At 42.8% G+C, this 23,954-nt stretch overlaps 1 protein-coding gene across 2 annotated transcripts in view; it reads left to right on the top strand.

Annotated features, from left to right (window-relative positions):
- NSD1 (nuclear receptor binding SET domain protein 1) overlaps positions 1 to 23,954 on the top strand; it is a 68,721-nt gene that overhangs the window by 5,439 nt on the left and 39,328 nt on the right. Inside the window, exons 4-6 of one of the 2 annotated variants that reach the window (XM_068959939.1) lie at positions 13,177 to 13,312; positions 16,446 to 16,618; positions 18,613 to 21,193. In XM_068959939.1, the coding sequence (XP_068816040.1) occupies positions 13,177 to 13,312; positions 16,446 to 16,618; positions 18,613 to 21,193 (2,890 nt within the window). Of the gene's footprint in view, positions 1 to 13,176; positions 13,313 to 16,445; positions 16,619 to 18,612; positions 21,194 to 23,954 lie in introns of those variants that run through there. The other variant, XM_009665622.2, reaches the window with a different exon arrangement.

Genomic DNA, 23,954 nt, shown 5'->3' with positions numbered 1-23,954 from the left:
AGGATACTACTGTCCTTGTGCTTCTGATCGTTCCCAGACCCTTCTTTACCCTGACGTTTATCCTCTTTGGAAGACCTTAATTCTTTTCAGAAAGGAGCGCGTAGCTGGATCTCATCTGGCTGCAAAGTCAGCTGATATCCACTGGGTCCCCTGTGTCTGAAGTGACTAGTTCTGTCAGGTAAAAGTGCACTCATGTTTTGAGCAGATCTCAGCTTGCATGCACAAGACTTCAAAGGTGGTGGGTGTGCAGAAGGAGCATGTTTCAGAGCGCTGTTCTGGGTTCTGTTGCTGCTTGACCATAAATTTTTGAGGTCCTTGGTGACTTCAGTGCTTTCATGATGTAAATGAGAACACTGCCTTAGCTTTTAACGATGATGTGAGTAGATGAATGTTAAAGATCCTGCTATGGTAGGGCTGTGTGCCTTAGCTGTCAGGAGCAGTTCACTTCTGAGTGACTGCAGTTTTAGGAGTAATCTGTAGGAATTAAAGCTCTCCTGTGCAGTGAACTGAATCCTGGACGTCTTTATTCTAGCATTTGGCTGTGATTGCTCTTACTCATCTTGTTTCAGTAAGATTTGCTCTCTAATCTAGTATTTCTGATAAGGTGGGAAATACCTGTTCTCATATGTGATGCTACAGAAAATAATGTGTTTTTTCTAGTGCACATGGATTTTCTGACTACCTGTAGTGCAGTGTGAAACTTGTATGATCAATGCCTTCGCAATTCCTATGGGGACCATGCAGCTGTTTGAAGCTGAGCACGTGTTCATGTGTAAATAGCAAAATCAAAGGTATTTTCTTGCAAACTGGGTAGTCTTGAAGGTAATGTTTTACTGAATATAATGGCAAAGCCTCCATGTCATTTCTACTTTCTTAATTAAAAAAAAAAAATGTAAAGCTTGGGTCAGAGAGACTTTGTTCAAACCATGTCCTGATTAACGTACTCTACTTTTCACTGTGTTGCTCTTGAGTCAAGTATTTATGACCTGAAGCTCTGTTAAGATTGTTACCAGAAGTGTAGATGTCACTCAGCTGTTTAGTCATTAAGATCTGTGCTATACTACATATGGGATATTTAGTATATCACCTGCTACTACAGAAAAAACAGCCAACGATAACAACAGAAACGGCTTTTACAGGGGCTCTTTTAGAATGAATGCTGCCTTGGCTTAGCCTCTCAAGGTCTGCTAATGATTTTTGTCTGTTGGTGATTACTTTTAGAAGAATGCATCTCTCAGGACTTTGGCTTTTTCTAGCAAACTTAAGGTTTGAGGGTATGATGGTTCTAGTTCTGCTGTTACAGCTTCTTCTAAGCCCGTGCTAAAAATTATGGCAGTGGCTCAGTTTGATTCTGTAGCATTAGTTTTTGACATTAGGATGGAATATTTATTCTGCCTGAATTCATGGATCTGTTGATTTACTCTTGCAGCGTAGTAGCTTCTTTTAGAACTCATTGCATGCTATTTCCAGAAGCAGGATTAAAATGTGTGGTTTTCTTTTATGACAGTGGATTGCATAAGCAGAAGCTTCATGATTATTTTTTGTTTTTGTTTTTTAATTTCCCCATGTTTACTGCGCAGATCAGTAGCTCACGGAAGAGGTGTAAACTTTGAATAATAAACTAACTACTTGAGGCCCGAGAATAAAAGTGGTATTTTTCTGAGTTTCTGTTTTCAATTGTATTTCCTAAAAAGACAGTCTTAACTCAGGAATTAGTATTATGAATGACAACTAACTTTCACTGTGGTTGCTTTAGAAGACATTTCTGTTTTTCTTCGCTGTGATTGATAACTTGTTGTACATAGTCATTTTTATTGTGGTGGTTCCCCCCCCCCCCCCCAGCAGTTATTTGCTGTGGCATTTAGAAGGGCATATGGAATAGAATCACCTGAAGAAAAACTCAAAATCCTAGCAAGAAGAGACTTGTCCTAGAAGCTTTTTTAAAAATAATTGTTAAGTTAATGTCAATTTTAATATCAGAAAAAAATGACATATGTTTTGTTCTGTCTACTTGGAGCCATCTGTGCTATGCAGTGCAGTCTTAGCTCAGTAAAATGGGAGTTAAATCCCTTATGATGGTTAAGGCATTGCCAGGATTTCCAAGTTAATAGATGGAAAAGGTCTGTAAGAGAGTCTGCTTTGAATTAATTAGAGCAGCAGTTTTCAACCTCTATTGATTTGCGGACCCCTAAATACTTCCCAGGTGCGGACTCTTATATAGTGAATTTAGACCTATCAACAATAGCCTTGCTTGCTTTCAGGGATTCATGGCATCAAAGTATTTTTCTGTGGATACGTGTTTGCAGATCACCGGGTTAAAGGATGTATTGCAAATGTTAGTTGTGGTATCTGACCTACGTGATATCTGTGTTGAGTAAAATGTAAAAGGTGCCATATGGCTATAATGTTGCATTTGTCCTTTGAGTCATTTTTAAAAGCAGACTATAGCAGGCAGGTGTGCTGTAAAGCATATGTGATTTGCTGCTGTCATAATATGTTGCAAGAATATTTGATAAAAGTTGCAGTGTGCTTTGATGAAATATTTACTGGAAGTTTAAATGTTACTTTTGTGTAAGTTGATGTTAGTGCCCTGTTATCAGTTAAGTTCAATCTGGTGCTTGAAACTGCAAGGCATAATGGCATCAAAGAACTGTCTTGGCTCTGGCACAGAGGATTTCAGAGTTACTTGGTGTGCTGTGTTACAGCACTGTGAACTGTCACAGGTGTTGCCTTACCACTGCTCTGTGGTAAGGGCTGTAAAGAGCAATTAATGGTTTTAGTCTGCGAGAAGATCAGAAAGCTGCAGCAAGGCTTGTGCTTTTAGGTTGGGAGATGCTTAAGTTGCAGTGGTGCTTGGGGATTTGAGGGGCTTCCTTGCAGGGTTCGCAAGGTTCGCTGGTGATGCAGGAATAGGGCAGCAGCAGGAGTGTTATTAATGACGCGTGCAGGCTACGGGGGTATGGTTGGGCTCCCTCGGGAATACGACACGCTCCTTCCACCACGCAGTTGCAGCAAGGAAGATGAATTGTAGCACTGAAGGAATTTGGTGTGCTGTATACTGCACTGTGGCGCTGCACAGAGGCAGGTAGGAAGGTGGAGAGTTTGCTTCCTGCTGGCTCAGAGCTGTGCCAGGGCACAGCGGTGGATTTGGCTGGTCTAAGCAGATGCTCCTGACCCGTTTCCAGAAGGGTGGGAGATGCTGCCGCGTGTTAGAGGGAGGCTGTGGCTGACACAGGTTCCTCTGCAGGGGCCAGCTGAAGTTCTCTGTTCTAGTTTGCTTTCATCAAATTAGGAAACTGGTTTTAGTGTGGCTACTCACAGGAACATTTTTGGTAGTGATTCTTAAGTATTCAACAGGGAGAAAGATGCACTTGGTGTCCATGAGTCTCTTGTGTATCCAAACGCATTGATGAAGCCAGGAGTAATTTCAGCAGTGCGCTTTGTCTTTCTCTTGAAGCGTGGAAAAGCATTCATTTAAATTTACGTGTAGGCTTTGTTTAATTGCTGTTATGATTACATCAAGATTTGCCTCACCCATATCTTTGGAAGAATGGCAGAATAAAAGGGGAGGGGGAGGTGGGAAAGTCCTTGCACATCACCTCTCTTTCCCAGTACTTGCAAAGATGGCCTGATCCTGGCTGTAAAGCCTTCACTTCCATCTGTAGCAGTCTGAAGAGCGCAGTTTTGTGCTGAGTTCCCCTGCTCACCCTCTTGCACCGTCTAGCTACAGCCTCAGCAGTGCCAGAGCGGCGTGATTCACGATTGAATGGACTGCCGGGCAGCTCGCCGCATCCATCTGCTGCTTCTGCAGTGCTAAATTATGGTCGTGGCTCCGTGCAGAGGAGCAAGTCTGCAGGTGAAACGTGCTTTCTGAGCTGCGCACGTGGGAAGGAAGCATTGCTGGGAGTGCTTCCAGCGCTGAAAGCACGAGGAAGGCAGCAAGCTTCCAGTTGGGGAGAGTTCTTCCAGGTCCCTTTCCACCCTCTCCAGGGCTTGAATGGGTGGAGCACTGATGGTATTAGGCAGTCTGGTTGCTAAGCAAAACTCTGTTTGTATTAATTCTTGATAGGGAACTCGTTCTGTAGGTTACATATGGCATCAGACATTTATGAATGCTGTTTGAGAGCGGACATTGACACTGTTCTGGTCTTCAGGAAATAAATCAGTTTTAGCTGGTAACAAAATAGCAGTATAACTTCTACTAACTTTCAGACGCTCATTAAAAATACTGCATTAAGGACTAATTTTTCCACTTTTGTAGTTGCAGCTGTTTTTTGTTATTTATTTTTGTTTGTTTTTAATCGAACCAGAAGTATTGAGTTGGAGAGAGCAACCTTATAAAATGTTATACAGTAGGCAAAGGATGTTGTGGAATTTTTTTTGTTTGTTTTGGGGCTTTTATGTGGTTGTTTGTTTGCTTGTTTTGGGGGGGCGGAAATGTTTGGAAAAACGGGATGGAGAATCCCTTGCCCAGTGATATCTCCAGATGACACCTATGGAAAATTCCAGCTTCTTATTTTCAGCCCCTGTAGGGCCCACAGTGCTGAGTATCCAAGCTGGGCTCTGGCCCTGAAGCCTACTTGAAGCTTCCATATCCTTTTTGTTTTTAAAGAGTGTCAATTAATGCTCTTTCCCTCTGACTTTTAGCGAAAAGACAGAAACCTGCCTGTTGCCTAACGCAAGAAGGGCTAGGAGCACGATGATTACCTCCCTTCTCATGGTTTCCGTGCTTGTCCTGATGTTAGCTTGTTGTTGGTTTTCCCAAGCACCTGTTCGGACTTCTTACTCTTCTGGGTAACGTCGCAACTGCCCACGCGTTTCTAAATAGCAGCAGTGAAATAAATCCGGCTCTTCTTAACTCTAGCTGGCTCTTCCGTCTTGGTACGCTCGTGAGTACGTTTCGGAAACTGGTTTCACAACATAAAGCTTAGGAAGCCCCTCCTAAGCATAAGTTTGTAGAAACTGATGACTGAAGCCTGAACCTTCCTCGGGGCATAGCTCTAAGTGCTAGTATCAAGAAATAAAAAAACATAAGTTTGTTGTACTGCTAATGTTCCAAAATTGGGATCCCCTTTGAATATGGGTTAAGCAAAAGCAGCTGATGTTTTAAACTTAGTTTAAAACTTAATTCTATGTGAGCATAACATTCATTGTCTCTTCTTGGTTTGGAATAATGATTTGACTGAAAAATAAGTTGCTTTATAGTTCTGAGGTGGTTACAGTCTTGCTTACAGTGGCATCTTTGCAGTTTCTGTGACTAAGTGGGATCATACAGCCTCTCCTCCTGTGGGCAAATCATAACTTCTGCAGAATATGAAACTTGCAAACCCCAGTTAAATATATGCCCTTTCTAAAGAAGCTTGTGGAATTAGATAATAAGTGTTAGTGCAGTAATATGTTTAATGTAACCCCAAATCCTAGTTTTTAGCTGTTAAGGGTCTAAAGCAGTATTCACTCTTCTGCATTGCACGGACATACTGTTTCTGGTACTTCATTCTGGTTACTGCTTAAGTTGGAAGATGTACAGTGTACACATGCAAATTGGAATAGCCCAGCTTAGTTTTACACAATCGTGACTCAGGTTTTCGTTTCATGGATTTTGAAACCTAATTTCTAAAACTAGCATTGCATTTATCAGATGTCTTGCTTGTGACGAGATTACGTTCTGCCGTAAAGGAACACAAAAGGAAGGCTAAAGAGGGGGCAGTTTTGATGACCGGATTTCAGGGTTTTTTCGCTAGTCCTCTGACATTAGAAAATATTTGATGATACGTCTCCTTTGTTAGACTTGGCAAAGTTCAGGTAACGTCTGCATATCCTCCCTTTCTTGAAACAATTGGTGATGAGTAAAGGAGCCAGACTCGAAGAGAGTTTGGTTTAGCATTAAAATGTATGCAGATAATCAGTGTGAGTGTTCCTAGGAATAGTTTCCCTCTCTCCCAAGCCGCTCGATAGCGGTTGGAAATCTTCTGTATGTTTGTGATCGGTATCAGTCTGGGGATTTTTGTCCGCTGAGAACCTGGGTGAGAACCTTGTACCCTTTCTCTCCTGCTGCTTCCTCCTTTCTCAAATCTTGTGTTTCTGGTTATTATGACACTAAAGCACCAGAGCTTAGTAGAAACTGACGACTGAAGCCTGAACCTTCCTTGTGAAGAAGAGCATCACTCTGCTCTTCTTTCAGATTCACAGGGTAAATGATCACAACTGAGAGAGTGGTAAAACAGAGATGCTTTTAACCAGTTATCTTGGTGTCTGAAGCTTGTGTTCTCACATTGTTCTTTATTTAAAATATGTTTGTTTTTTAAAAAAAGTATGTACATTTGTAACTCCTAAATTTAAACATTTGGATGTATTAATTACGCAATATAATGCAACCAGCTCTTTTCATTTTAATCTTTGACAGCAGCTGATATGTACATAGAGCCCGTTGATATTTTTAGGCTGCCACTGCCTGGAAAAGGGTATTAAAAACTAGTGAAAGACAACAAATATCTGTAAGCATGTAACTAACACAAGTGTGGCTTGTATCGTAATCTCTGCTTTATTTTTAGCTAGTGTATATTTAAGTAGTGAGCATTTAACCCTTCTTTGTGATGAGAGTCCCAGATAAGAGGTATTATACTATTTCAAACACTGATGTAGGTCAGATGTGTTTACTTTTAACTGCTATACCGAAGCTGAAGGAAGACTAATGTAGTGTGAACAGGAGTGAAAACCTAACCATTTTGATAGTAAAAGCCAGTCAGAGAATCTCCTGGTCTGGCAGCTGCCGCAGAAGAGCTGGGGTCTTGGCTGGTGACCCCTGTTAGCAGATGTATCCTCCACAGCTCCCTTTGGCCTCGGATGGTCTTTTCCCTGATGATCAGTCCCTGAGCAATGAAGATAAAGGATATGTCCTGTTGTCCTCAGTCGTCTGGGATCTGTTGGTGGGTTTTCAGCAGGCTTTTGTAATTTCTGTGTTTGAATTGAAGCTTAAAGAAGTTAAGTGCTAGTGTGATTATTTTGGTGAGGGCGGTGATGATTTCGGTAGTTAAGCCATACAATGTGGTGTGTGGGTGTGGTTTTTTCTTTCCTTTTTTTTTTTTTTTTTTTTTTTTGAATGCTTACTCCAGTTGGGCTTACCCCATTTCCTGTGCAGGGATTTATTCCTGGAAGTGTTCATACCAGCGAGCAGAGAGTTGCTGCTCTACCTGCGCTAGTGCAGGTTCAGCATCGCAGCTTCTGAACGGAAAAGCTTCCAAGCTCCTATGTTTTATATCGCTACTTTGTGCTGAAGAAACTTTAATTGATAACCTCTTTTTGCTTGGTTTCAGATACTTAAGCTATGAAGTGGATATAATTTAATTTCTTTCCACTTTTTGTTTCTTGACAGATTGTGTTTTGATTTGTGAAAAGCTTATTGAAACAAGAATGTTTGCTAATGAGAGTTTATTTTATTTTTTTTTGAGCTTTCATCACAGACAGTTATTAATTTCCATTCTTGACTTTGCCTGAGTGTTGTTCTTAATCCCATCTCCTTTTTATCTTTTCATATAGTATTTCACAAGTAAAGATTATTTTCCGAGTCTTGTCTCCTCTCCTCCTCTCCGTATTCATTCAGTTCTCAGTGCGTGAGTGCTGGAGCTGACTGAGATAATGAGCAGTGGACTCATGACCAAGCACTTAAGGATGGGGGGGTGGAAAGAGGACTAAGAGCAGGAATGTGGTAGAAGTCTTATTTTTAACTACCTTTATTTGTCGGAAGCAGTCACTGTATGTGTGCTGCAGCATAGCTGCTTAGTTTCTATGTTAAAGGATCTGGACCCGTAGTGATAGGAGCTGAACAGGCTTGGGACAGAAGGACAAGCCTGAGCAAAAAGGACTGAGGTTGAAGTTGCTCTGTTTTGTCCTGAAACATAAGTTAACTCAGTGATGTAGGAGTAGGGAACAAAGAATGTTGTCCTGACTTCGCATGGAGGGAAGCAACATCCCATGAAAACCTCTTGGGTAGCGCTGCCTTTTGAGGCTAATTCTGGGGGTACTTTTAATAGAGAGAGTTTGCCCCCGTTGCTTCCCCTCGGTAGTGAGGGCAGAAGGTGAGCAACCTGTTGCATGATGGTGAGATGACAGGAGCGTGGGAGCATCATGTTCTAGGCATGGCGTACCTGTGATGCCAACTACCTTGTTGTGTTAATAGATACTAATTTAAGCAGACTGGTCCAGTCTAATCCAAGTGCCTTCGGATATCATCTGTATCTGAAGTTTGTTCTTGTTTAGAATTTTGTACTGTTAAAAAGAGCTGCCGATCTTCCGTGGGTTTAGCAATGTTAGGGCATCGGGTCTGGGCTGGTGGCTGGTAGGAATTAGAGGATCTCATCCTCTCATCCCATTCAGGCAGAGACTGATAATTGAGTTTTTAAAAACAAAACAAACAAAAAAACCACAAAACAAAAGGGCAGTAGGCTGATCCTCACCAGGGCTTCCAGCTCTACTTGATGTTGGGAACAACTCCTTTGCAAACGTTCCTAGGGTACACGGGCTGTATGAAGAAGCAGGAGAGAAACTGCCCCAGGAATGAACTGCAAAAAAGGTTTGAAAGAGAGCACTGGAAGCTTATGGGGCAGAGCTGTGGCTGCCTTCTCCACCTGGCATTGATATATGCCTCAGCTTATGTACACAGGTGTGAATGTTACCTGGCAGCTACTAGTGTGGTAAGATCTATCCTGAGATAGACCTCGCCTGTGCTACAGGGCCTTCAGCAGGTATTTGCTGCGCTTTAAAGAAATAAGTGGTTTGTGTTGTCTGCATGCTCAGCTGAAAACTCTGTTTGTGTCATTGTTTATACCGTATTGTTTAGTTATCGTTTGGATGTGCCTCCTCCATTCTTGACTTTGATTCTGTCGGCTTCTTGTGTTTAATAGGTTTGGCGTTATCCTTCCCCATTATCCTTAAGGGTCAGCAGTTTCCTTCTCTCTTTTCTATGTCCTTGTCTGCCTTTCTTCCCTCTAATGTTTTTTTATTCCTTCTCACACTTTTTTTTTTGGCTGCCCCAGGCTCTTTCTCCAAAAGCATGTTCTGTCCTTTGTTTCATTTAATTGTAAAAATAACATTATTCAACCAGGATTAAACTATAATGGTTACTTTGGCCAAGCTTTTCCGGGATGACTTTCTGAAATGGGCCTACATTTAAATAGTGTGCAGGGCTGTCTATGATGGATGCAGCTTGGTGCTTGCACTCTAGAAAATTACGCTGTTTGAGTGCGTGATACTTAGCATCCTGGTCTACAGGAGTATATTCTTCTGCCTCCTTGCACGTAGTTTGGTGTTACTGTGGCTTTGCCAAGATGGTCACTTCCCCCAGTCATGCTGCGTAGGACTGCAGGAGCGCCTGTAACCTTGCTGTGCTGTGCTGGGGATGATGGAGACTCTCTGGTTCTTAAACCAAGGTTGAGCGGTGGTGCAGAAAAGGAAGGTGCACCCTGTGGATATCAGCATATGTGTGTGCTTGTGCTTCATGCCACTTCTTCCAGCCAGAGTGATGGATTGAATAGCAGCTTACAATGACACAGTGGAGAGTGGTTACTGGATAATTATCATTTTTGTCACTCCTTAATAACGTGGCTGTTTTAAAGGGAAGGCTACTGGTAAGAGACAGTTTAGGAGTACAGTACGTGTGCAATGATAAAATCATTTAGAAATGTAATCTTTCTTTGCTTGATATTTGTTTTATAGCTTCCTTACAGTGGGAACTGCAGGAGTGCAGAGATATTACTTGTATAATTGTCATGTCTATTAGAAAGCCTGTTTTCCCATGAGAAATTGTAAGTTGGTGCTCAGCTTCACTTTATGAATTACAAAGATTGGTGTGTTTTGCGTAACACAGGTTCAGGAGGTGCCTTCTCAAGGTAGAAGCATTTGTGTCGCCCTGTTGCTGAACCTCAGCTCGTGACCCATTCCGTGGTGATTAATGGTTGTTTGGGGGTTATTCTTTGGTGGAGAGGGTTTAATTAAAGACGCCCAAAAGACACATTCTTGCTCTCTCCAAAAATAGTACAAAATGCTCTAAAATATTGCTTGCAATCTAGAGTTTAGTCTATAGTTTGTCCCATCCACACTCCAAATTAACGCCAAACAGTTGATAAGAGTAGACAGTGCTAACTCCCTTTAGGAGAATGTCTGACCGCACAGAAACTGTAATGTCGCTTGCAGACAGAGCAAGGCACTGTCCTTTCCCTCCTGGCTAACCCGCTCTCATACCTGCTTTGAATTGCTTTAGTACATCTCCACTGGAGTTACAGCGTGGTACCTACCTCATCTGCAGTGGCTCATTGAGTAATGAGTTAGTTTTGTTGTTATTTAAACACTTGAACTTTTTAATGCTCTGGATATAAAGATTCATTACCGTGATCATATATAAAAGGACGATATCTGAAGTTCAATATTTTCGTGTTGTGTTTAAATTTGGGGCTTTCCCTAGCTCGTGGAAAGGAGGTCATAAATAACGTTATTGCAGGACCGAAATTTTGGCTATCAGGTATATAAACATGGCATGCTAAATCCTTGGCATGCTAAATCCTAATTGTACTAGGAATTAACCCTGTTGTAGTCTGACCCAAGAAATACACACTTTGGAGGCTGCAACCATGGCATCACACTGCAGAATTTAAAGGAAGAGACTATCTGTACCTGGAAGTGATTAAAAAAAAATAACCACTTCATAAGTGCCTGTGCTAGTGAGGTTTTTTGTTTGTTTGTTTTTTTGTTTGTTAAAGGTTATAGATTTTAAAACTCCCTAGAATTTTTATATTTTCAGGAAACAAATTTCACTTCTGGCAGTGTGATGGGAATTCAGGGGGAGTGGAGAGAAAATAGTGCAAGACAGCAACCTGTGTCGCTGTGTCCTGTCACAGTGTTCTTCACTGCGGCATCATAACATTGTGCGTTTAGGTAATTCCCCGTTTAGGTAATTCCCCTCGGTGGGTGAGTGCACTGAGGGGGCTTTTATGATGCTTACTAAGGAGGTCAACATCTGACTTCTAGTGCTAGGAAAATAAGAAAGCAAAACTGGTGAAGAACTAAAATAACTGTGAACTAGACTGTTGAAAAGCTTGCTGAATGCTTGGAAATAGAGTTATCTGTTTTAAGCCTTGCCTGAATAGTTTCTTGAAAGCCTTGCTTTCCTTACGCGTCTGTGCGTGGTACTAGAGGGAGATAGCAAAGGATTGATTTAAATGCAGAGTTGCCTCTAGGCAGGGGTTGTGGGTGTCACTCAGGTGAATCATTGTGAATGTGTTTGGCAAATCTCCAGCGTAGTTTTACCGGTCCAGCTGACTCTGCTCAGGTTACAGTTTTCAGGAAGGTACGCGCAGGTGATGTGCGTACTTTGCAGCGCTTCTGTGATATTTGTATAGTTGTGTTATACATACGCCCCTCAAATTTCTCTTGGGTTGAAAAAATGGGTAAACGTCACTTATGCTCAAACTCTTTACAAGGAGGAGACACAGGCCGGAAACGGACAAAAAGAAAGTTATTTTTGCATCTGAACGTGCATCTACGTTTTCTAAGTGCCGGCAAGGGCAGCAGGTCCGTTTGCCGGGCTCAGGACGCGTTCCTCGTCCTGGGCAGCTCGCGCGTGCGGGGCAGCGACGGCGCAGCTGTGGCAGAGCTGGGAAGTCCCTGCAGCCCCCTGCCCGGCGCGCCGGGTACTCGCTGCTTCTGGGCTCTTGCTCAGCAATAGGTTATTGCTTGGCTTGCGGTGGCTGAGCGAAGAGGATTTCAGCAGTGTAGTCTGTAACGTAATTACCTGCTTTTCCTCATGTAACAGAGGAGTTTATCCTTTTATATTCTTTTTAACCACATGCAGAAAACTCAGAAAACTCGATCTGAAGTGGAATATATCTTTTATTAGGGAGATCTGTTGCATTTTAGTCCCTAGGATGTTGAGCTGTGAGTTGTAGGAGGCATGCGTCAGAAAGGCTAGGAAGCAGAATAAAAAATGTGACGCGAGATGGTGCGTGTTTGTGCCGTGACAGCTTTAATGGGGAGCATACTGCTGATAATTATTGGTAAGAGTAATATCTGCAGCACTTCTTAGAGCTCTGAAACCACTAAAACCACCTGGAACAGGTCGTCGGCAGGTGTTGGTAAGCAGACAGGATACCCGCAGCCAGGCACAGGGTCTCCTGTATCGTGTGAAAACCTGTTGTACCGTGTCTCAGCTCAATTAGTCGCAACACGTGTAAGCTCACGAATCCTCATCTTGGCTAAGATCCCCCTGGTAGCACTGTGTCCAACCAAAGAGGTCTGCATGCACAGCAAACAAAAATGGACCTGCTCTCAGCTCCTCTGTAGTGAGGCAGAAATGGCATTAAGCAGCATTAGGGTTTTGTGTGTTGGGAGGTTTTGACCTTCTCCCGACTGCTCCCAGCCCCCTGACGCAGAGCAGGCTTGGGTGCTTGTTCCCACCAAGTTAACATTTGTGAGCGGTTTTTGGAATCGGGCAAGTCCCTGTGTCCTGTCTGTCCTGCGGAAGGGAGAAAAGGGCTGCAGCGTAGCTTCTCCCCTATTCCTGCTGTCTAGTGTTTGGGGCAGAACAGTGGCAGTTCTGCTCACGCAAACCACCATTTAGAAGATGCATAGTTTTTCTGGCTGTACTTGCCTTTGCTTTTGAATGTTTTATTATGAAACTTTTTCCTGAGCATATCTGAGAAGCAGGGCAGCTATTAGCTTGTACATATAAACCTTTCTTTTTGCTATTGGTAGATACTTTCTGTGTTGTTATTGTCACCTTCTTCCAGTCAGGAATATTTTATTTTCTCGTACTACTTTTTCTGTACGCTGCCACCTTTGAAATGACTGAATCAGTGTTAGTGAAGTATTCGGGGCTAGTTGTGACCTGAAATACTTACCAGATCGACTGTATGAAGTTTGAGTGCAGTCGTTTACCAGAGGTCACATTCTTTACTAAAGAATAATAATAAAAAATCAAGCCCTGGTTATTGTTTTGCTCTTTCAGAGGGATGGGGAAAACGATCATGTTCTTTGAAGGTGTAGGGGCAACTAAGTACGATCAGGGGCTTGCCTTTTAATGTGACTGTCTCTGGTGGCCAGATGTAATCTGTACACAGGGGGGAAGCAAATCTCTTTAAAAGCATCTGGAGCTTTAGTGATTTCTTGTGTTCTGGTTTTTCCCCAAAGATCCGAGCCAAGAAGAAACCTACTCCAGTGAAGTATGAAGTTGGGGATCTTGTTTGGGCCAAGTTCAACAGACGCCCATGGTGGCCATGCACAATTTGTCATGACCCAGTGCTGGACTGTCACTCAAAAATGAAAGGTACTGTATCTACTCAGACCATAAAGTGGAGGAGTTGTGTATGGCAAGGTGCTGCAGTTTCTTATTGATAAACAAACATTCCTGGCCCTTGATAGGTCTAAAGAAATAGACTCTACTGTGGAAGGCTGTGGAATGTATGAAGTAGACCTGAACCTGGGAGGTGTCAGGAGGAAAAAGGGGCTGAAGCTGATGGAAATGAGAATCATGTGGCACAGATAGCTGGACATGCAGGCTCTGGTTCCCAGGGTACAAGAAGGATGAGAAGCTAGGCTGAGTGCAAGGCAAGACAGAAGAAAGAGCAGCCTATTGAGAAAGAGGTATAGAGAGAAGGCAGAGAAAGGGAGGATGAATTAGAGAGGTGCGAACTGAGAAGTGCAGTGGGTAAAAAGGGTGGGCAAGCAGAGCTGGGTAGCCTGGAGTGTGCAAGGATGCAGAGAGTCGGCCAGACTTGGAGAAGAACCGGAGGCAGGAGAGGCTGTGAAGTGGGGTTGGGGGTAGAGCAGTGTAGCTGCTGAATGCCTGGAGGTGTGATGTGAATGTGTGGGAGGAAGTGATTTTTTTTTTTTTTTTTTTTGCCTTGTTTGGCACGAGGAAGCAGGGGTCTGTTTATGGTGAAATATCAGAAAAACCTGGAGATGGAGCCACATATGTGAAAGTTTAGGGCACTGTGTTAGAGTAGGAGCAGCTGAATGTCAGGGGAAGAGATGGAAGGAAATAAGACAGAGCTGTGCGTGCATGAACACAGGAAAAAGAAGGGAAAGCCGGGAGGGAACAGGGTGCTGTAAGGCCAAGGCAGAGAAGTGTAGATGAGCGATCAAGAGAACAGAGGGGAAGTGATTGTTTGGAAATTGCCTTCTATTTGAAGGCCCTGAAATTGCTTTTTGGGATCATATTAGCTGCCACAGGGAGAATGCCACAAATGGAAAGGCTTATTACTTGTATGTGTGTGTGTGGTTTTTTTTCTTGGTTTCCCCTTCTGGTTCTTTCTTTGTTCTGTGAGTAGCTGGAAACTCCTTGCAACGGTACCGTCTGTCATTGACAGCTCTGTGCACTGGAAAGGTTGCTGCTCACTGATGTATTTGTCTGCAGTTTTCGTGACCCTTGCTGGCCTAAGAACTGAGTGCTGAGAGTGAGCAGGTTTCAGTGACCACCAGCTCAGAGCTCTTTGCTATTCCTCTAGAGATATGAAGTAGCTTTTTCTACATCACGCGTGTGTTACCCCAAGTCTGGTTGCTGCAATCTTGCATGCTGTTTCTTCACCTCCCTCTTCTTCCTCTGGGAGGCATTCATTCTGATTCTAGATAATACTGAACGTGCAGTTTTAAATAGTCTCTTTTGAACTCACAAAGAGCATGTTACAAAGATGTTGCCTGAAGATATGCCAGGCAGGTTTCCATCCTCTCTATCCCTCCGCCAATGAAATTTTGTAGTGGATTTAGAGTATGTAGCTGTCCAGTAATCCCATCTCTAACCCCTATATGATGATTTCTAATACGGGAATTCTGCAGGGAGGAAACATGCTATTAACAAGTTCCAGCAAGGTCTGATCTCCTGCCATGTGATAGACTCTCCCATCAAGTTTTATCCCTGTTCAACCCAATAGATATCTGGGGAAAATTGTATTTTCCTGTTGAGGTTTTATTTAATCTGCTTGTCTCGTCTCCCTGAGCCAGAGATGGAAGACCAGTTGAATCTGAACTCTGGTGATTTTGGGCAAAGGGAGCTGCCCGAGCTCTGTGTGTACCATAGGAAGCACAGTCCTCCTACCTTAGCTGCCTCTCCTGTTGTCATGGGAACAGGCCATTCAAAACAAGGCAGGTTGCTTCAAACTCGTCCCTTGTGCAAAAAGCTTTTCTCTTCTTGGTCTGTGGCACAGTGTTTTGTTTAAAGCAGTTTGCCTTTTTTCAGCAAGCTCTTGAAAGACATAACTTAAAGATTTTTGGAGCTGAGAAGTTGAGGGGTCAGTAGCTTGGTCCCTGTATTGTAAATGGGATAGATGAAGTCTGTCATCTTTGTCCTTGGTTTGATGTTGACAGTTGCTGTTTGTCATCCTCTCAGTGGTCTTGGTTAGAATCTAAATGTCTGCATTGCTAGTCGCCAGGGCAGCAGGTACTGCGTTGGCATTCTTGGAAGAGCTGTTGCGAACCAAATGGGCTGTGAAGCTTGAGCTACATATTCAGAAGGTGGAGGTATTCCTAGCAGCACATGAAGGAGACGTTGTAGGGAAATGCAGGGAAAAGTTTATAACCCTTGTTCCAGCCTTGCTAGCTCTATTTTAATGGCCTTAACCTGTCGTCTTTCACCAGTGTACCTAGTTACTGATTCAGTCCTTAATTGTACCCCATTTGTCCAATGTTCTTACACAGAAAACACCATTTAAATCTCCAGTGTGGTTGTGACTGTGCTGTTATGGTGGAGTTTCTTCTCTTGCTTTGCACCTTAGTGACGAAAGTATGGATATATTCATTATAACTGGCATTTTGTCACATGGCACTTACTCTTTGTAGTGTGTGTACGTGTGGGACATTTCTACTCCAGAGACATGCTTGCTTAAATGCTGCTGTTGATGTTTTATGTCCAGAATAAGAATTTGTTTGACAATAAGATGTGGAACGTGATGGGTTATGTTGTGGTGGGGGACATAAAAACCTGTGCGAGCAAATCATCCAGGAGGATGTTATTTCTGGATGTTGCCAGCACGCCGTTGCCTTTTCCCAACGGACAAGTGGACTGGACTGTTTAATCGTTAATCAGGGAGGAGCAAAAAATGTCCTGCCTAGTATGTTATCTCTCTCAAGGAAGAAGATATTTGGATACTTTTGCCAATTTTTTGCAGCCAAACTCCAGTCTTCGATCTAGGGAGACAGGTCATCTTAGACCTGTTGATCAACTGTTTGTAAGAAAAAGAAATTCAGAGATGCAGAGTAGCAACAAATAACATAGACAGTGGAGCTCAAAGGGGTCTCCCTAAGTTCTAACTAGAAATCCCCAGAACTGGCATTCATATGGGAGTGTTATTAAGCAAAGTTGTTAAGAACTGACTAACAAATTGCTACTGCTTTCTCTATTTCTTTTCCTGTATCTTCATTCTGTTTTATGCAAGAGGTTAACCCTGTTAAATTTCTTGAAATAGTTTCCAATCGGAGACCGTACCGAGAGTATTATGTGGATGCCTTAGGAGAGCCTTCAGAGAAAGCCTGGGTTGCTGGAAAAGCTATTGTCCTCTTTGAGGGAAGACATCAGTTTGAAGAGCTGCCTATTCTTCGGAGAAGAGGAAAGCAAAAAGAAAAAGGCTACAAACATAAGGTAGAAGATCTGTTTTCTCTAGTATGTTTTTGATTCTTTGAACCTGCACAGTAAAAATATTCCTTTGTGTCTAGAATTGCACTTTGACAGCTTTTTTTTTTGTGGCAGTGATTTTAGCAACACAGCCAGCAGGGTGATTCTTTGCATCCTTATAACAAGCGTAGTTTATAAGCTGCCAGGAGTTTCTAGGCTCTTTTACGGAGGGGTGGGGTCTGTTGCTTTTGTTGCCCTACAAAGCTCTGAGAGGTAGAGGAGTCAGGTCTCTCTGTCATCGTGAGATTTGCTCAGCTGCATGGCCCTCTCCTGATGCCAATTACAGCATGCTTTTAAATAACTTCCTCTGCTCTCTGGCAGCCTCTTTTGGCTGACGTGAAGTAGAGGTGGAGCTGCACGCTTTACTAGATCACTGAGTGAGATAAAGCAGTGGGTTTTTTAACCTTGCTTCAGTAATTCTCTTTATAGAAACCTGTAAGTATTTATAATTTGACTTGGAAAATACCTTGTCAGTGAGCCTGCAGGAATGAGTTCTGAGGCTCGTTGCATCATCTGCGTTTGCCTCTTTTCCAAACACATCAGCCTCGAGCAGAGGTCTGTTCTACATCTTTAGGAAGGAGACTGGAGAAATTCTCTTTTAAGAATTGCTAAAGTGAAGAAGTGCAGAGGCTACTGCATCACTGTAAGAGCAGATACTCATATTAAGCAATGGTGTCTCTGGGTTTTTTTTTTTTTTTTTTCCTTCTCTCTTTTAGGTACTTAACCCATGTTAGTGAAGAGCACCAGATTAAACGTAGTGCTCTTGTGGATTTGAGCTCCCTGTGTGTAATGCTTTCTTTTGGTTTCCCTTTTCCGAGAGAACGCTCAATATCTTCTCTCATGACTCTTCCCCTTGTGTTCCCAGCTTCTGAACCACTAGTTATATGCTCCCAAGTAACTTTCTGGTCCTAGAACTTAAAATACTCCATGGGCTAGGGTCTCATTCTATAAGTACATTATAGTGCTGGTATGACTGCAGCAGAGGGAATTGGATGTTTGTTGCTTGCATAAATGTCCAGGTTTACATCCCCAGAATTCAAGATCTGATGCAAGCTGGAAATATTTGACTGCTTTACTACCTGGCTCCATACCTGTTACCTGCTGAGATGAGGTGGTTTGTGTTTGGTTGTTTTTTGTTTTGTTTTCGTTTTTAAGAGAAAGTGTCAGAAATTTGAGTTGTTCCTCCTGCCTTGGAATTGGTTTTGATTTTAGGAGCAGTTGTGAAGGCTTTGATTTACTGCTGTGCAGCTGAGAATAATATGCACAAATAAGAAACAAGTTTTTTGTTGTTTTAGATGTTAGCAGACATTCCGCTGCAATAGGCAGAGTGCCCTTTGTTTTATGCTAAAGGTACGGGTACTGGGAGACTTGTAAGTAATGGAAATGTTGAATTTGGGTGTATTAGTTTTGTGTGTCTGGATCTCACATTTGTACCTGGGTGAGCTGATGGAGAGGGCAGATGGAATTGTGCTCCAAATTCAAGTGATGTAGGAAGAATCAAGAGAGAGCAAAGCAAACGTGTCTGTTCAGATATTTTGAGAAAATGATGCTGCACTTGCCTCGAGAGGCCTGTTGGCTGTTGCTCTGTACTTCTGTGCCAGGGATCCATATGCATTCCCCTTACAGATTGTCACATTCAGGATGTGCTGGGGTGCCAGGACATTTGGTCCCTGGGAGACCTGTGCTTGAAGGGACCTTTTTACTGTTTTGGAAATGTATATGGATTTATATTAGGTTCATTTGGAGTGCCAGGCATTTACCCAGGGAAAGTGTTTTCTGTGTCCTCTAGGCACAGTCTGTGGGAATCCATGTACTTGTCCTGTAGATAACAAATGCAGGACTGTTGCTCTGTTCTGTGCTTTGTCCATTTCTCTCTCCCTTTTATCCTGTTGGTTACCCCCTCAAATTTTTTCTTTTTCTCTTTCTTTTTTTTTTTTTTTTTTGTCTCCTCCAACTTTAAGGTTCCTCAAAGATTTATGGCTAAATGGGAAGTCAGTGTCGGACAGGCAGAAGACATTCTTCTTGGGGGGCCAGAGGATCAAAAGTGCAGCCAGAACTCCAGCGAGCTGGACAGTGAGAAGGAAGCGCAGCTGGAATACTATGCCAATGGCCCTGGAGCAGAAAGGGACAGGCAGCTGAATGGTTGTTTTAAATCCTTGGCGTTTGACTCCAGACACCCGGCCGGTGAAAAAGGAAAGTTGCACATTAAGCCACATATGAAGAAGAGCTCTGACAGTAGAAAAAGGACTAGAGTAAAAAAGAGTGGCACAAGAGGGGAAGTATCTAGGGTAGAAATCAAAGAAAAGGCATCAGAGAGCATAGTTAGAAACATGATTGTTGGGGACCTGCCAGATAAACATGCATCTCATGAACTTCGTCGCATTGCAAACAGTCTAACAGCATCCAGTGGCCCCAGGGAAAACCATTTGCTTTCCTCCTTTGGAGAAAGACGTTTTGAAAAGGCAAGTTTGAAACCAGAGTATGAGACTCGTAAAAGTGATACTCTGAAGAACGCACTCCAGGGGGATTTGTTTTCCAGTGCATCTTTGGAGAGAGAGAAGAGCTCCCTGGGCATTCTGTGCAGTTCCAAATTACAAATACACTATTCTGCATCTGATAATACTGGTATTGAGAAAAAGCAAACCGAATCGGATACGTCCTCTTCGCTCTCCGATGATGGAAACAGTGATGTCGATACCATGGACCAAAGTTCAGAGAGAGCCTCTAGCACTCTTGAAGTTAGTGATTCTTCAGATAAAATGGAGAAGGAGTTTCCTATGACGTCAAGTGGAAACATTAAGCTTTCCATGTACCTGTCTCAGAAGAGCAGCAGAAGGGCCAGGAAGAAGTCACACAGAGATCGCAAACCTCTGGGAGGTTCAGTAGCCGGCAAACTTGATGCTCGGTTTGCAGATGGGGAGCTTGAAGGAGGCTCCTCTGATGCTGAGATGTCACTGATGGCTCTTGAGTGTTCTTCAGATGTGAGAAATGACAATCTTTCCATAGTAAACAAGCACACTACTCCTCAAAGTGTTTCCAAGGACAGCTCCTGGGCTGCTGTTCCAAAACAAGCAATCTTAAAACAGAAAAGCATGAAACCGCCCCGGATCAGGAGTATAAAATGCAAACATAAAGAAAAAGTTGCTGGCTTGGAACCTCCTCTCGCAGAAGAGGAGCGTGGCGTGAATTGCTGCTCTCCTGATACCAAAGGTTTCTCTGGCCTTCGTAGAGATTCTCTTCCTAAAAGTGGAAAAGTTGGTGGTCAGAAATTATTAAACAGCATGCATGAGAAACCCAGGGATTCTGCTGAAATAGAAACGGCTGTGGTGAAACATGTCTTGTCAGAGCTGAAGGAACTGTCTTATCGGTCCATAAATGATGATGCTAGCGACTCTGGCACGCCGAAGGCCACAGTACCTTTACTTTTTTCTTCCGCTTCTGGTCACAGTCGTTTGCCTATTGAGCCAGATTACAAATTCAGCACCTTGTTAATGATGTTGAAGGATATGCATGATAGTAAGACAAAAGAGCAGCAACTGATGGCTACTCAGAATATGGTCCAGTATCGAAATACCAGTACAGCTGATGGCTCTGGAAGCAACTCTGCGAGTGGTCTGAAGTCCTTGGCTGTTGTAGGCCCCTCATATAAAATAGAAAAAAATGGGGATTGCTTGCAGGAAACAGTAAATCCGAACTCCAATATAAGCAACTCATTTTCACGCAATCCTACAACCAAGTTAACAGGGGTTGGTACTAGCAAAAGGGACCCCGCGAATACCGCTGTTTCTGGGACAAATGGCACAAATTGCATATCCAAACGCAACTGTTCAAAATCTAAGCAACCATCAAAACTTGGAGATAAAACAATTCCAAACAGAAAGGACTTAAAACCAGGAGGGCCAAGTAAGTTGTTAAATCGAATATCCAGAGATTCAGGAGAACATGCATTCCGTGTTCGTGGTTTGGTTACCAATCCTCTAGGTAAGGAAGCAGAAGATACTGAGAGGAAAGAGTCTATTGATTTAACAGAACATTCAACTGATGAAGACTCTGCCTGTTTATCTGATGACAATTTAGATCGTGTTGGAAGGAGACCTGAACCTGGTAGAAACATTGAGAGCTGCATTTCTGCTGAAAATGGGGAGAGTCCAGACTTGGATTCAGAGGCAAATAGTGAGAGCTCTCTTGGTGATGAGTCTAATGATATGAATCACGTAGCACCCAAAAAGCGATGGCAGCGTTTTAACCAAAGCAGTGCTAGATCCAATAAGCACATCGGTAGATCTAGGGAACAAGGAAACTTGGAGAGTGCCTTTGGCCTGAATTCTCGTGGCTTTTCGCTGAAGGGAAATGAGTGCTTGGGACGTAGGCATTCCTCTCATTCGAAGGTGCTTGAGGGAGACCTAACAGATCAGGACTATGAGAATCATTTAGACTTAGTTGAGAAACATTTGAATGTATGTGGTAAGCCAAACAACAGTGTGATGGACTCAGAAACAGAGCTTGGCAGCTTTGCTCCCCAGTCTGAATTCTCGGCACAAGGTAAGGGAGCTGGACTTGCACCAGAGTTTCTATATTTGTTTACATGTCATAATCTTTAATTTAAAACATAAATTACTCAATTTGGGGCTATTTGACTACATGGAGATAACAGTATCTGTGAGCTGAAGAAAGTGTGATGTGTTGTTTTTGGGGTTCTCTATAAGAACAGAGAACAAAGGAGGCGGAGTGGTTATGGAGATTTATTTATCTCTACGATGAAAGGTAAATTACTCATCCTAATGAGTTTGGGGATTTTTTTTTTCTTTTCTATTTATACCTTCATACCATGGTCCCTTGCCATGTGCTTGTTCTTAGCTGGATAGATCAATGCTACAAAGGTGTGGGAAACGGACCCTCAAAGGTTCAGTGGCTTACTTTTGTTTTTCTCCCTCCCCCCCAAAGCTCTTTGCCTTAGAATCCATGTTTGGTTTGTTCTGCAGGATTTCATCAAGACTTGTTGTGTTGTGTTCTTGTTTGTTAGTTTTAGAGTGGAAGTTTATTAGCTGCTCATAACCCCACAGACTTCCTAGTTTACAGCTCTTATGGGGCTCTCTGAGGGATAAGGGGAGAATAGAGGAGAGGGGAAAGTTGCCAGGGAGTCTGGGAATGAGGTGGGTCTGGAAGATGGTAGGCAGATGTAAGGCAACCTCATCCAAAAGAAGCTGACCTAGGAAGAAGGAAGCTGCTGAGGGCCGCAAGGTCAGACAACCCTGCCTCTCCCATGAAGATATAGGTGAGTTTCTTAGGGGATAGTTAAGGTGGAAATTTACTTTACAAGCAAAAAAAAAAAAAAAAAAAAAAAAAGGAGAGAAGAGTAGGTCCAGTAGGATCATACTCAACGCATGCCATCCTCAGGCTTCTGCAAAGAATCTGGGGAAGCAAGCCGTAATGAAAAGAACAAAATGAAATCTTTCCAATGATTTCACCAAACTAAATGACTTTAATCTCTTTACAAGTAATATTGTAAGTTAGTATAACTCACAGTTTTTGAACTTCTGTTTTGCCACTTCTGCTGTATGTTGCCTGTGTGCACGTTCTGATGTGTGTGTATTTTGTCATTAGTAAGAGGCTGCTGGAGGTTGCCTGCGCACCTCTGTTTCAATGCAGAGAAGACAGAGCACCTGGCTCAGTGGTCATAGGAACTGCTAAAGGCAAGTCATGACAGGCACAAAAAATGAGCCCATAGGGTGTAATGCACTGGGTAACAGTTCTGTTTTGAAATCATGACAAGTTTAATCATTCATTAACTCCTCTGACTGTGGCTGTGTGTTTTTTGAGGACTTAAGTACACACATCTTCACAAAGCAAGTAGAAAATATGTTCTTTGTCCTGGGCTTGTGCTGTGTAGATAGGCTCTACCATGGAGGACTGTCACAGCCTGACAAAGGAAATGAATTCCTGGCTTACTCTAAGATACAGCTGGATTCTCATGCCTTCACGACGTTTTCTGTGATTGAAGAATCCCTCTATGTTGCTATGTGAGATGGAGATGCAAGTCTACGGAGAGAACTAGAGAACAATAGTTGATAAGGGGTGATGCTGTTAAGAGAGAAGGAAGAAACAGCAGTGCAAGGCAGATGGCTCCCAGGGTGAGGTGGCATTTGGAGAGCAGAGCTGTCCAGGTGCTGCATGCAGGAATGCAACGCAGGAACCCGTTGAGGGCCTGGGTTTGCTTAGAAACGTGACAGATCAGCAACTGTAGTGTAAACCAACTCCCCCGCCCTCAAAAGCGCGTGGGCTTTGAAGCACATCTGACACTTATATTTAGAAATGTACAATAACAAGGCACCAGAGCCTCCGTGAGAAAGGAGCTGTCTGGAATGCTCTAAGGTCAGCAGTGCAATATTGGTACGGAGTAAACTTTTAATGCTTTGAAAAGTCCATTCAGGGAAACTAGTCTTCCTTCTCTTATATCAGACAGGATCAATTTTATAGAGTAGAGAGTATGATGTTGGAATTTTGACTAACTGTAGCTTAAGAGAATGAGTTTCCTGTGTTTATTAGTACTATGAGAAGACTTGATTAATCCTTGTCCGCAGCAGCCAGAATATCAGTGAAAGGGGGCATAAAAGATCGCATTCAGAACTGTGTAATTTCCACTGAGCACAAACGGTATAATTCCTCATCTTAGTTGAATGGCAATGTTTGGCATATTTTGCTGCAAACATTGTGGTATGTTTAAGAGCAAATAAGGCAGAAATGAATTTGCTGGAATTTGCTGGCTTAAAACATTTTTATAAATAATAGTTTCTTAAGGTATGTGATTTGCTACTGCAAGGCAGACTGCATTTGGGATTCTCATACAAGATTCACTTTGGAAACAAATGCAGTTAAGCCACCCTTTTTGGCACAGTGCTGTGTGCTCTGCTGCATGGCTTTGAGGCTCTAAGTAGTTGCCTAGTAAAGATACTCATCCTATAAACTGGTTATACGCTGAAATATGTATTTCACACAGACACCTGCACAGTGCTTTAATCGTGGCTGAGAATAGCTGTGTTTGAAAAAGTTGTTCCCTTCTTCTCTTTTGGCTAAGTTTGACATTTTAATGCTTGTTTAACCACAAAGCCACAATGAAGCGTAGCAATCTTGTCCAACATCCCTGTTCTTAAGTATTGCCCTGGAATCCTTTGTTGGAAAATGTTTCCGTTTAAAGGAAAAAAAAAAAAAAAGCCACCTCCTTCACGTGAAAAGAGGTAAAGAGAATATTTACTGTTTGTTCCAACGTTCCAAGAGGCCACAAATGTTTTGGTGACCAGGAGAA

Source organism: Struthio camelus, chromosome 13 (genome assembly GCF_040807025.1).
Source record: "Struthio camelus isolate bStrCam1 chromosome 13, bStrCam1.hap1, whole genome shotgun sequence".
Classification (NCBI taxonomy): domain Eukaryota; kingdom Metazoa; phylum Chordata; class Aves; order Struthioniformes; family Struthionidae; genus Struthio; species Struthio camelus.
The sequence above is the reverse complement of the archived record's forward strand: the minus strand, read 5'-3'. Positions and strand labels throughout refer to the sequence as shown.